Source organism: Myotis davidii, unplaced genomic scaffold (genome assembly GCF_000327345.1).
Source record: "Myotis davidii unplaced genomic scaffold, ASM32734v1 scaffold1914, whole genome shotgun sequence".
NCBI lineage: Eukaryota > Metazoa > Chordata > Mammalia > Chiroptera > Vespertilionidae > Myotis > Myotis davidii.
In genome coordinates this window covers 256,505-268,596 of record NW_006285311.1, presented here as the reverse complement: position 1 = coordinate 268,596, position 12,092 = coordinate 256,505, and the positions used below count along the sequence as shown (strand labels likewise).

Below are 12,092 nucleotides of genomic sequence, written 5' to 3'. Positions count from 1 at the left end.
GGGGTGGGGGTGGGGGGCTGGGCAGGCCGAAATAAAGGCACTGCCTGAAGCTGCCCCTCCCTCCCCTGCCCTCAGCCTGGGGGGCGGGGGCTGGGGAATGGACAGGAATATTTGAAGGGGGTTTCCGGGGATTGGGGCCGCTAGGGGCTCCCTGATGCCAGGGCAGAGCGCAGCGCAGGCAGCCCGAGCTGCAAAGGCACACGGTGGGGGTGGGGGGCTGGGCAGGCCGAAATAAAGGCACTGCCTGAAGCTGCCCCTCCCTCCCCTGCCCTCAGCCTGGGGGGCGGGGGCTGGGGAATGGACAGGAATATTTGAAGGGGGTTTCCGGGGATTGGGGCCGCTAGGGGCTCCCTGATGCCAGGGCAGAGCGCAGCGCAGGCAGCCCGAGCTGCAAAGGCACACGGGTCTAGAGGCCCACGGGGGAGGGCCAGACGCTGCTCTCGACTCTCCATGACCTGCCCCTCCCCCAGCCTGCCGAGCCTTCCAGAACGTGGCCACCCCTTGCCCGCCAAAGCCCCCCACCTCTGAGTGCCACCAGTGGCCGGCGGTGGAGCCCACCTCGCCCTCAGCCCCTGCTCAGAGCCCCAGCTGAGCAGGGTCCCTGGGAGGCAGGGAGAGCGGGCGGAGGAGGCTGACCTGCGGGGCTCAGCCCCTCGGGAGCCGGAAGCGGCCTGAGACTGCTGCTCAGCTCCGCACCTTCCTGGCTGTGTGACCTCAGGGAACACACTCGACCTCTCTGAGCCTCCGTTTGTAATCCACAAAAGGGGGGTCTCCACACCCAGCATTCTGGGGGGTTTGTGAATACAATTAAATAACACGAATGAACGCACGCTCATGACGCATTTTGGATGGATCTAGGTCCATCTTAGTTGGGTCTGAATGACATCCACCTGGACAGGAAGAAAGGCCTCAGACAAAATGTGAACGCTGACAGGGGCCTGGCACGCACGGCCCTCCTTCCCACGTCTTTATATACAGACCAGAGGCCTGGTGCACGAAATCCATGCAAGGGGCTCGGCCCTCGCAGCCCCGGCTTCGTCTGTAAGGTCCTTCAGCTTTCTGGTCTAATTAGCATATTACACTTCTATTATCATAGATATTTTTAAAATTAACTTCAGAGAGAAAGGGAGAGGGAGAGAGATAGAAACATCAATGATGAGCATCATGGATCGCCTGCCTCCTGCACACCCCCTACTGGGGATCGAGCCTGCAACCCCGGCATGTGCCCTGACCGGGCATCGAACCGTGACCTCCTGGTTCACAGGTTGACGCTCAGCCACTGAGCCACGCCGGCCAGGCCCTCCTTCCCGTTTCACAGAGAGCGGAAGGGAGTTACCCAACGTCACAGGGTACATCAGTGGCAGAATCAGACCTAGATCCCACCCCACGTCTAAGAATTCCTGAACGTGAGACAGATCCTCCGCTGATTCCAAACCATTCAGCTCACGGCTCAGGCCCTGGCTCGGGCCAGCAGTGGATTCTGGGAGGAGCAGGAGCGCAGAACGCGCTGAGGGTCCGCACACATGTTCAGGGCCCTCTCCCCGGACCCCACCAGCCAGAGGCTGGGCGTGTTCAGGGAGGGCCCCACACGGCACCAGGGGACCGAACAGGGAGGGAGAGTGGGCGAAGGCCTGGCGCCCCCAGCTCAGGTGCAGATGCCATCAGAGCCGCCTGTCTCGGAAGACCCTGCTCCTTTAGCCTGTGTGTGTCTCCAAGACGTACAGCTTGTTCCTGTCTAAAGCTTGGAGGCAAATGGGTGACCCTAGTAGTTAGTGGTTCCATGTTTCTCCTGGGCCTGGGTGCCCCACGCCCCCCCAAAGCCCTGGCGGATGCCCAGCTGTGTGTGCCTTGCCTTGGGGCCCCCCAGGAAGCTTCTGACTCCAAACCTGCAGGCACGGGGCCGAGCCACCACACCAGGAGGCCTCCAAGAGGCTGACCGCTTGACTGGACTGGCTGGTGTCTGGTGAAGACGTGGTGTTCAAGATGTGGTTTCATCCAGGTGTAAACAGGAAGCTTCCACCCAGAAGGGCCACGGACAGGTTCTGAAGGAACAGAAACCAAACCTTGGCAGGGAGCTCCCCCAGTGGCAGAAGTGGGTCAGGGATGGAGCACATAGTAGGTGCACAGGAATGGGTCAGGGATGGAGCACATAGTAGGTGTGCAGGAAGGGGTCAGGGATGGAGCACGTAGTAGGTGCACAAGAATGGGTCAGGGATGAGCACATAGTAGGTGCACAGGAAGGGGTCAGGGGTGGGAGCACATAGTAGGTGCGCAGGAAGGGGTCAGGGATGAGCACATAGTAGGTGGGCAAGAATGGGTGGAGGGGGGGAGGTGTAGCACATAGTAGGTGCGCCAGCAATGTTTACTAAACTGAATTTGCTGGTGTATCTCATGCTAATTCCCCATTTTACATGTTAAGGGCCAGCTGGGCTCCGGTCCTGGCCCTGTGCTGTGTCACAGGCCTAAGAAGTTGGATTTTCAGAGTCCCCAATCCCTAAATAGGCGACGTCCCTCTAAGAGGGAAACAGGTAGGGTGCACCCCGCCCCCATGACATGATGCATTATGCTCTGGCTGCTCCTACACGTCCTGTGCGCAGTGCAGCCCCCGTGTCCTGGAGCTCAGGTCTGGGAACCCCCAGGCCTCATGGAGCCAGACTGGCACCGCCAGGCTTCAGTGCCCACTGGCGGCTGCAAGGCCCCTCCCTGGCCTGGGCCCTGCTCACTCAGTGCCCACCCCCTCGCCTCCGGACCCCACAGCCACATACTGGAGGCACAGGGCCCTGAACTTAGAGTGTGGGGTCAGCTTCCCCACAGGGAGACCCTTGCCCCCTTTGGCATGGAGTTACCCAAACTGGCTTTCTCACCCTCACTCCCAGCCCCCTGTAAAAAGCTTCCAGCCCCAGCTTCTAATGGGGGGGACCCCAGCACGCCCCTCACCCCCAACCAGGAGGGTCACAATGTGGACCCCGGGCTCTCCCTGATTCACGTTGGACAGAGGGACACAGACAGGTTCCTCAGCCAGAGGGTGGGCAGCAGTGTAGGTGGAGGTTCTGGAAGCTGGGGGACCCATAGTGCCTGCTGTGTGCACCCAGTGGGTGCCTTTCCCTGAGGCCGGAGGAAGCCCACCCCAGGCCCTCATCACAGGACACAGGACAGGGGCCCTGGTGGGTTTGGATCTACAACCGCCCTGAGGCTGTGAGCGAGCCTGGTTCACAGAGGGGTGGCAGTGGCTGAGATGCATGCTCTGGCTTTATTTACTTATTTCTTTAATATACTTTTGTTGATTTCAGAGAGGAAGGGAGAGGGAGAGAGAGGGGGAAACATCCATGATGAGAGAGTATCATGGGTCAGCTGCCTCCTGCACGCCCCCTACTTCGAGCCTGCAACCCGGGCATGTGCCCTTGACCGGGAATCGAACCCGGGACCCTTTGGTCCGCAGGCCAACGCTCTATCCACTGATCCACACTGGCCAGGGCCATTTTCTGGCTTTCGGACCCCGCACACCCAGCCTCTAGGCCATGGAGGGAAAGGCCAACCCCGATGTAGGGACAGAGGTTGAGCTAAGAGCGACACAGCACACACGAGGAGCCAGCCGCTCAGACCGGGCCCATGGAAACGCCAGCCCCGCAGGCCTGAGGCCCCGGGATTAACCATGTGGGGGACCCCTCCCCCCACCTCTCACCCCCCACAGGTTGCTCGAGCTGAAATCAGGTTGCATTGCGCAACTTGGTTCATTTTACCTTAACGGGGACAAGAAATACCAGGTCCCTGCTCCTCTGCCCGGTGCCTAAACTCCCACACTGGTGTGACTACCATTGGGGGGTCCACCGGGGCCACACCTGCGCTGGGCCCCGTGGGTCCCGCGACGAGGAAGCCTAATGATCAAAGTGCTCGAGTGGAGGGGGGCCTCGGGGTCCCTCTCAGCGATGACCACGTGCTGGGAGCTGCCCCCCACCCAGCCCCCTATTCAGCCGCCCCGGTGTCCCGTCAGATCCCCCTCCGCGCATCGGGCCGCCAGAGGAACCCCCTAAAGTACAGTCAGACCGAAACCAGGGCACAGAGGCTGCGGATGCGTCAGGGGCTCCCACCGCCCTTAGAAATGAAGCAAAACCGGAAGCAGAGCCGGAGCGCCCCGCCCCAGCTCGGACTAGGCCACGCCCACACGCCTGGTTCTGCCTCCACTCCTATTCGATATAGTACTGGAAGTGCTAGACGTAACGATCAGACAATAAAGAAATAAACGGTCCCTGCTCAGCAGGCCCTATCCTCAAGCCGCCTCCTCCCTGCTCCCCTCAGCGCGCGGGACACTCCAGGTACCGTCCTCCCTGCGCTCACTCACCCGTGGTGGGTCCTCACGCGGATACGGGCCGTCCACGCACGAGATGGCACGCGGGCCTCGACTGAGGCAACTCAAGGTCTGTGAGGGACCGAGGGCTGAGGGGGCGCAGGGCCGCTCTGTGTGAAGGGCTCTGAGCAGACCCTCGGGGCTGTGTCCGGCAGGATGCGCCCTAAGGGAGCGGGTGGGACCCAGGTCACAGGCGCCCACTATTCCCACAGCATTGGAGGTGGTGGCCGCGGTGAGGCGCGCGCAGCCGGACCAGGTGCGGCCACGAGCCCCGTCTCGCGACGTCTCAGGGTCTCGCGAGATCAGAGTTGGGCTGCGTGAGGGCAGGAAAGGCTCGCCCCTCTCTCCGGTCACGTGAGCAGACAGACTCACAGCGGAGGCACGTGCAGGGCACGTGCTGCGGGCCATGCCTGTCAATCAGGGCACCCTGCTTCTGCCTGCACCTGGACAAGGGGTCCACGCGCACATTCTTGTTTATTAGCTTTAAAAAGCCACCTCCGGCCCTGGCCAGTGTGGCTCAGCGGATAGAGCCTCGGCCTGCGGACTCAAGGATTCCGGGTTCGATTCCCGTCAAGGGCACAGGCCCGGGTTGTGGGCTCGATCCCCAATGGGAGGCGTGCAGAAGGCAGCCGATCCATGATTCTCTCTCATCATTGGTGTTTCTAGCTCCCTCTCCCACTCCCTCCCTCTCTAAAATCAATAAATATATATGTTAAAAATAATAATTTTTTAAAAATAACTTTTAAAAAGTCACCTGCACCCACACTCACTGCTACTATCCTTCAGCCCCGATGGGGCGTGAGTGCGGGCTTAGATGGGTATGTCTTATTTGCAGAGCGCTTCAGAAACCAGACCAAACGTACCTGGTTCCAGGGAACACAATTTATTGAGCACCTACTGTGTGCCTAGCCCTACTGTGTGCCCGGAGCCAGAGGACATGTTTGACACTCGGCACCTGCCTTAGTCATCCCAACAGCCCTGGGATTGGGGGGGTGGGGGAGGGAGCGTATCACTGTTGACCTATTTTTGAGATGACAAAACTGAGGCCCGGAGATGTTCAAGTCCCCTGTTCACAGTTACAGAGCCTGCACCGGAACCCAGGCTGCCTGGCTTCAAAACCCGAGCTTCTGTTGTTTTGTTTTGAATATATTTGTATTGATTCTAGAGAGGAAGGGGGAGAGAGAGAGAGAAACATCCATGATGACAGAGAATTATGGGTCAGCTGCCTCCTGCACACTCCCTACTGGGTATCGAGCCTGCAACCCAGGCATGTGCCCTTGACCAGGAATCGAACCCGGGATGCTTCAGTCCGCAAGCTCACACTCTATTATCCACTGAGCCACACCGGCCAGGGCCAACACCCGAGCGTTGGACCCACCAGCCACATAAAGACATGGGCTGGTGTGTGTGTGTGCGGAGGCGGGGGGCGGTTTGAGTTTATCATTCTCTGCCAAGGTACATAGAGGGGCGGGGGGAGAGAAGCACAATTACCCGCCGTGAAAACGTGTCACCGTGGCTTCTGCCAGGTGGCTCCTGTGTCTGCCGGGGTCCCACGAGTGTTAGGGAACACTCACCGAGGCGTCCCCAGCCCACGGTCCCGATGCCTGCACTCCGGGGGAGCCTGGAGCCGGGGCCTGCGTGCAAGCGCCAAGAACAGAGCTCAGCCCCCGGTGTTGATGTAGGAGCTGTGCCCGTGGACTGGGCAGGAGCCCAGAACGCTGCCAACGCCCAGGCTCCTCCGGGAGGGCCGCCGTCGTGCAGGGAGCAGCTGGGAGCCCTGCCCGCCCCCGCGGCCCGCCCCCCACGCGGAGCGGGCCCTGCAGCCCCCCCATGGCACAGCCCCTGCTCCCTGCCCGTCCCTGAGCAGCTACGTGACTCCGCCTCGGACCACGGGTCTCCGGCCACACGGTCTGGCTTGGGGTCCGGCTTCTGCCGCCTCCTGCAGGGCTCTCTGGGCCTCCGTTTCCCCATCGGCGAGGTGGAGGCCGTAGGAGAGCCCGCCTGGCAGCCCTGTCCCGAGGAGTAACCTGGGTGCTATGTGCCAAGTCCTGGCACAACACCCACAGTAGGTCTTCTCGACCGGCACACAGTCAGCTTCCACCTTACGACCGGATCCTCCTCAGGGAGGCAGCGGCTCACCTGGGCGTCTGGCACGTCAACACCGAGCCCTGACCCTGGACATAAAGATAGGATGGCACATTGTGTGTTTTTTAAATATGTTTTTACTGATTTCAGAGAGGAAGGGAGAGGGAGAGAGAGAGAGACACATCAATGATGAGAGAGAATCGTGGATCGGCTGCCTTCTGCACGCCCCACACTGGGGATCAAGCCCGAAACCCGGGTGTGCCCCGCACCGGGAATCGAACGGCCCCTCCCCTGGCCGGCCCCGCCCCCTCCCAGCCAGCAGCGGCGGGGAGCTGGGGAAAGGGAGGCCCTGGCTGGCAGTCCGCAGCTGCTAGGACCCTACCTGTGCATGGATTTCGTGCACTGGGCCTCTAGTCTTAACATAAAGAACCCGTGGGTTTCTGGAAAAGTCTGAGCGAGGTGCCCCTGCAAGAAGAAAGGGGGTTGCTAGGGGAGCCTGCTTCCTCCCTGGTGGCCACACAGCCACCGGCCTGTTCGTCCGACCTCCTACGTCTCTCTCAGACGCACCCACATGCGTCCCTCTCTCCCTCCACCGCTCTAGCCCAGGCTGCCATCGCCTCCCATCCGGACTCTGGTGTATCAGTCAGGGCGGGCTGGGTTCTGCTGCAGTGACAACTCAGCCGCACCCTGGGCTTCGTGGGCAGCGGTGGGAGCGCCCAGTTCTCACCCCGCGAGAGCTGCGGGTGCGGGTCCGTGCCTTCCTATCCAGCCGCCACCCAGACAAGCACCTTTGCAGGTGGCACTCTTGTGTTGATGATCATGTCTGGGCGGCACCTCGGCCACCCTGCAGGTGCTGGGGGCCGTAGGGAGACGGGCCCCTCGTTTGGCACACGGGGCTCAGGTAGACGGAGCTCATCTCTCAACGGACGAAGGGTCGCCTGTGTCCAGGCCCCGAGAGTCAGAGCTGGAACCCGGCTTCCCGGTTCCAGGTCCTTCGGATGAATGGACATCCAGGCCGACTGCTAACCTCAGCCATTCACCCACGACCAAGACTCGATCTGGCCCGGCTGATGTGGCTCAATGGTTGAGCGTCGACCGGTGAACCGGGAAGTCAGGGTTCGATTCCCAGTCAGGACACAGGCCCGGGTTGCGGACTTGATCCCCAGTGGGGGGCGTGCAGGAGGCAGCTGATCCGTGATTCTCTCTCATCATGGATGTTTCTCTCTCCCTTCCTCTCCCTTCCTCTCTAAAATCAATAATAATATTTTTCTTATAAAACAACCCGATCTCACTCATCCGGCAAAGCGAATGCAGAGCCAGCCTCTCCCCTGAAGAGGGAGATCATTGTTTTCCACAAGGTACTTCCGCGTGGAGTTTTATGTTTTCCAAATGGGGAAATCCCACCCGGACCTGGAAATAAAAGAAAGCTGTTCGGAATTAATTTTAGAAGCGCGCGTGAATGGCATCTCTTGCTTCGACACACACGGAAGCGGGAGGGCCGATGTGTCCAGGCGGGGGCGCTCGGCAAACGTCCAGAGAGGCGGCTGGAGAGAGGGGAGCGGCGGGCGGGGAGCGGGGTGACAGGCGGGCAGAGGTGGGCGTGGGGCCAGCCGGGTGTGACATCTGGGGTCTGGAGGCGTTCCTACCCATTAACACCAGGACCACTCCGCAGGCCCCCGGGCTGTGGGTCAGGCCTCGTCCAAGCTGACCCTGAGGGCTGGGACTTTAATAAAAAATATATATATATAAACACACACACACACACACACATACATACACACACACATACATGCTTTCCCCTGGCCAGTGTGGCTAAGTGGGTAGTGCATCGGCCTGCGGACCAAAGATTCTCTCTCATCTTGAATGTCTTTATCTCATTCCCCCTCTCCCTTCCTCTCTCTCTCAAAATCAATGGGAAAATATCCTCGGGGGAGGATTTAAAATAAAAAAATAAATGTATATGTTTTTATTGATTTCAGAGAGGAAGGGAGAGGGGGAATGAGATAAAGACATTCAAGATGAGAGAGAATCACCGATCAGCTGCCTCCTGCATGGCTCTACCTGGGGATCGAGCCCGCAACCCGGGCCTGTGCCCTGACCAGGAGTCGAACCGTGACCTCCTGGTTCGTTGGCCGGGCAGGGCTGGGCTGGGTTTTGCCCGGGCTTTCCCGTCCTCACATTGCAGCCCCAGGCGGGTGGCGGGTGGAGCAGCCGGCAGCTCAGGCCGGGTGGGAGCCTGGGAGCCAGGCACTCGGCTCCTAGCGGAGGGAGAGAGTCATGAATGGGCCCAGCCCCCCTGTGCGGTCATATCAGGTTGGGGTTGGGGGGCAGGCGGGCACAGCCCGCGAGCAGACCTTTGGGACACGCTGTGCCTGTGGCCCCACTGTGTGCCAGGCACCGGGCAGGCAGTACAGCCAGGCCGGGAGGGGCCGCAGCGAGGAGCAGGCTGTGGAAGGGGGTGAGGGGTCAGAAGACGCTCTTGGGGCGCCTGGCTGGGGTCAGGGTGAGCTCCCCCTACGGGGGCTGCAGAGCAGAGTGGCTCCCCTGGGACCCTAAGGGTGAGGTGGAAAGGGGACCTGGGGTGTCTAGAAGGATGCAAGGAGGACCCGCATGGATGGCCCCTTAGTGAGGGAGGAGGGGAGAGAGAGGGACTCCAGGCCAGGGCATGTGCGTGCACACATATATGTGTACGTGCACATGCATGCACACACATGCACATGTGCATGCACACCTGCACACCTGGATGGGACATGGGGCAGCATCAGGTAGAGAGGGCTGCTGAGGCAGTGCCAGCCAGGACCGCAGCCCCCAAGGTGCCCAGCGGGGAGAGGCCGCCCTGGCTGACCTGGGCACTGGAGTGGGGCCTGGCAAGGGGCGGGGTGGACCACGAGTGAGGGCATCCCCCCTCACCGACCCCCAGTCTCACGATATGATCTGCGAGGTGGGCGGTATCCTCCCCGATTTGTGAAAAAGAGAAAATGCAGGAGTGAAGAGACCGAAAGAATAAACTCGAACCCCGGTCCCCATGGGACGCCTGGGAACACCGGGAGTGTTCTTCCAACAGATGCAAGTGGTGGGGTTCCATGGGGAACCGAGTTTGGGAACAGGTTCCCTCGCGCAGGACTTGTCAGTGCCTTTACTGCATGACTGAGCGTCGCGGGCGTGGCTCATGGAGCCCGGGCGCCCCACCTGCTGCTGGCCACTGTCACCGCCCACACCTGCGGGGCCAAGCCGTGCCCCCTGCGTGTGGTGGTGAAGGGCTGCTGTCAGCCACCTGCTCAGCAGGTGAGGGCGCCCAGCGCCCTGGCCACCGGCTCGGCTGGGCTCGGTGCCCGGCGGGCAGTGTTTCCTGGTCAGGAATCACACATTTGAGGGAACAGGAGCCCATTCAGAGCAGCTTAAGCAACAGCGCCCGCCCCTCCTCCTCCACTCCAGTTCCCCGGCGCCCCCCCTCTGCTCCCCGGAGCCGGGCCTCGTTTCCGAGTGTGGACCCCAAGTCTCACCTGCCCACAGCCTCCTTCCCCTTCACACCCCAGGGTCGCGTCCAGGGCCCGACCGGGCGGTGGGTGCCCGGTGAAGGTTTGTCATCCGGGCTCCTCTGTCTGCCTTCTCGCTGTGTGGCCTTAAGCAGGTGGATCAGCCTCTCTGAGCCTCAGACAATCATACCTGTTCCAGCTGGGGAAGGTGGGAATACACAGGCCCTGGGAGACGAGCGTGAGAGCGTGAGAGAGGGGGGAGCACTTGGGGACCCCCCCTGCAGCCCCGTGTTCTCCCTGCTTCCGTCTCGAGGGGGAGGGGCGCCCATCAGAGCCCCCCAACCCAGCAGATGACGTTTCATGCTATAGCCCCAAGAATGTTTCCCAGGAAACAAGTGAGAGAGAGTGGCTGCAGCAACCCACAGGCTCACGCGCACACACACATGCACACACGTACGCACACTCACCCTGGCTGCCACCCAGACTGACAATGAACAGAAATGCAGTAATGTCAGCAGGAGCTAAAAGGACTCTACACGCCCCACCTTGGCCTGCTGCTCCCTGGCGCCTGGACACCCAGGGGGCACCCAGAGACAGGGACCAGGACAGCGCCCTCTCTGACCCAAGGCCCCGCCATGACCTCTTCCCGATGGATGGGCAGCCTTGAGGGTCCCGCCCTGCCCCCCACCGCCTGCCTGTCTCCTCTGGTTTCTCCAGGGGCCCCTACAGGCTTCCCCCAGCAAGTGGCCAGCCACCCCGTCTCCCAGTTCCCTCTCGGCTAAAAGGCTGGCCCCTCAGCCCCATTTTTTTTTTTTTTTTTTAATAAATTAACTAGAGGCCTGGTGCACGAATTCATGCACCAGTGGGGTCCTTCGGCCTGGCCTGTGGGATCGGGCGGAAACCAGCGCTCTAACATCCCCCATCGGCCTGGCCTGTGGGATCGGGCAGAAACCAGCGCTCTAACATCCCCCGAGGGGTACCGGATTGCGAGGGGGCGCAGGCCAGGCCGAGGGATACCACTGGTGCATGATCGGGGCGGGGAGGGACCGAGGAAGGCTCTGGGGCGTGTCTAGCCCATCTCGCTCAGTCCTGATCAGCCGGACCCCAGACACTGGTCAGAGTGTAGGTTTCAGGGGGAGAGAGAGAGAGACCAATGATGAGAGAGAATCATGGACCGGCTGCCTCCTGCATGCCCCACACTGGGGGTCGAGCCCGCAACCTGGGCATGTGCCCTGACCAGGAATCGAACCCTGGCCTCCTGGTTCATAGGTCGAAGCTCATCGAGAGAGTGAGCATGCTCCCCGGGCCCGCATCCCCCCAGCCGCGGATAAGGAACCCGTGCCCGGCTGGGGTGGCAGAGAGCACTCTGCCAAGAGCTAGCTGGGCGGACGCCCTGGTAACCGGAGCTCTCTCCTCGGTGCAGCATTATTTCACCGTGAACTTCAGCCATGAGAACCAGAAGGCCTTGGAGCTGCGGACTGAGGATGCCAAGGACTGTGACGAGTGGGTGGCGGCCATCGCTCACGCCAGGTGGGTCTCCCCCAGCCACGGGGTCCGGGCACGAGTGGCAGAACCCTGAACCCAAGGGCCCGATCGGGCAAACCCCCGCCTTAGGACGAGGGAGGAAGGCAGCGGAGGAGAGGAGGGGGGATGGGAGCTTGACAGAGACAAAGTTTGGGCATCAGAAGGTACGTGAGGTTCGCCCTGGCCTGGGTGGCTCAGTGGGTAGAGTGTCAGCCTGGGGACGGAAGGGTCCCGGGTTTGATTCCGGTCAAGGGCACGGACCTCGGTTGCAGGCTCCTCCCTGGCCCGGACCGGGTCAGGGTGCGTGCAGGAGGCAACCCATCGGTGTGTTTTGATGTTTCTCTGTCTTTCCCTCTCTCTTCCACTCTTTATAAAATGAATGGAAAAAATATCCTCGGGTGAGGATAAGGAAAAAAAGAAAAGTTATTAAAAAAATATATCAGTCCGGCCGATGCTGTGGTAGTGGAAGCCGAGGGTGTTTCTGGGACACCCCACCAAGTCGGGTCGAGGGGGGCGCAGGGAAAGTTCCGGGGACCCAGAGCTAAGCTAGGAAAGAAGACGGAGCCGGTCCAGGGAAGTGGGGGGCGGGGGAGGGGCAGAGGATGCTTCAGACAGAAGATCTGTCTGTGCAAAGGCCCTGGGGGGGGTGGGGGGGAGGGGGC

At 61.1% G+C, this 12,092-nt stretch overlaps 1 protein-coding gene across 1 annotated transcript in view; it reads left to right on the top strand.

The window, feature by feature from the left end:
• The window catches only part of RASGRF1 (Ras protein specific guanine nucleotide releasing factor 1), a 78,780-nt gene that overhangs the window by 1,102 nt on the left and 65,586 nt on the right, over window positions 1-12,092 (top strand). Inside the window, 5 exon segments of the mRNA XM_015558976.1 lie at window positions 3,992-4,073; window positions 4,297-4,415; window positions 4,501-4,601; window positions 6,213-6,332; window positions 11,330-11,470. Of these exon segments, the coding sequence (XP_015414462.1) occupies window positions 3,992-4,073; window positions 4,297-4,415; window positions 4,501-4,601; window positions 6,213-6,332; window positions 11,330-11,470 (563 nt within the window).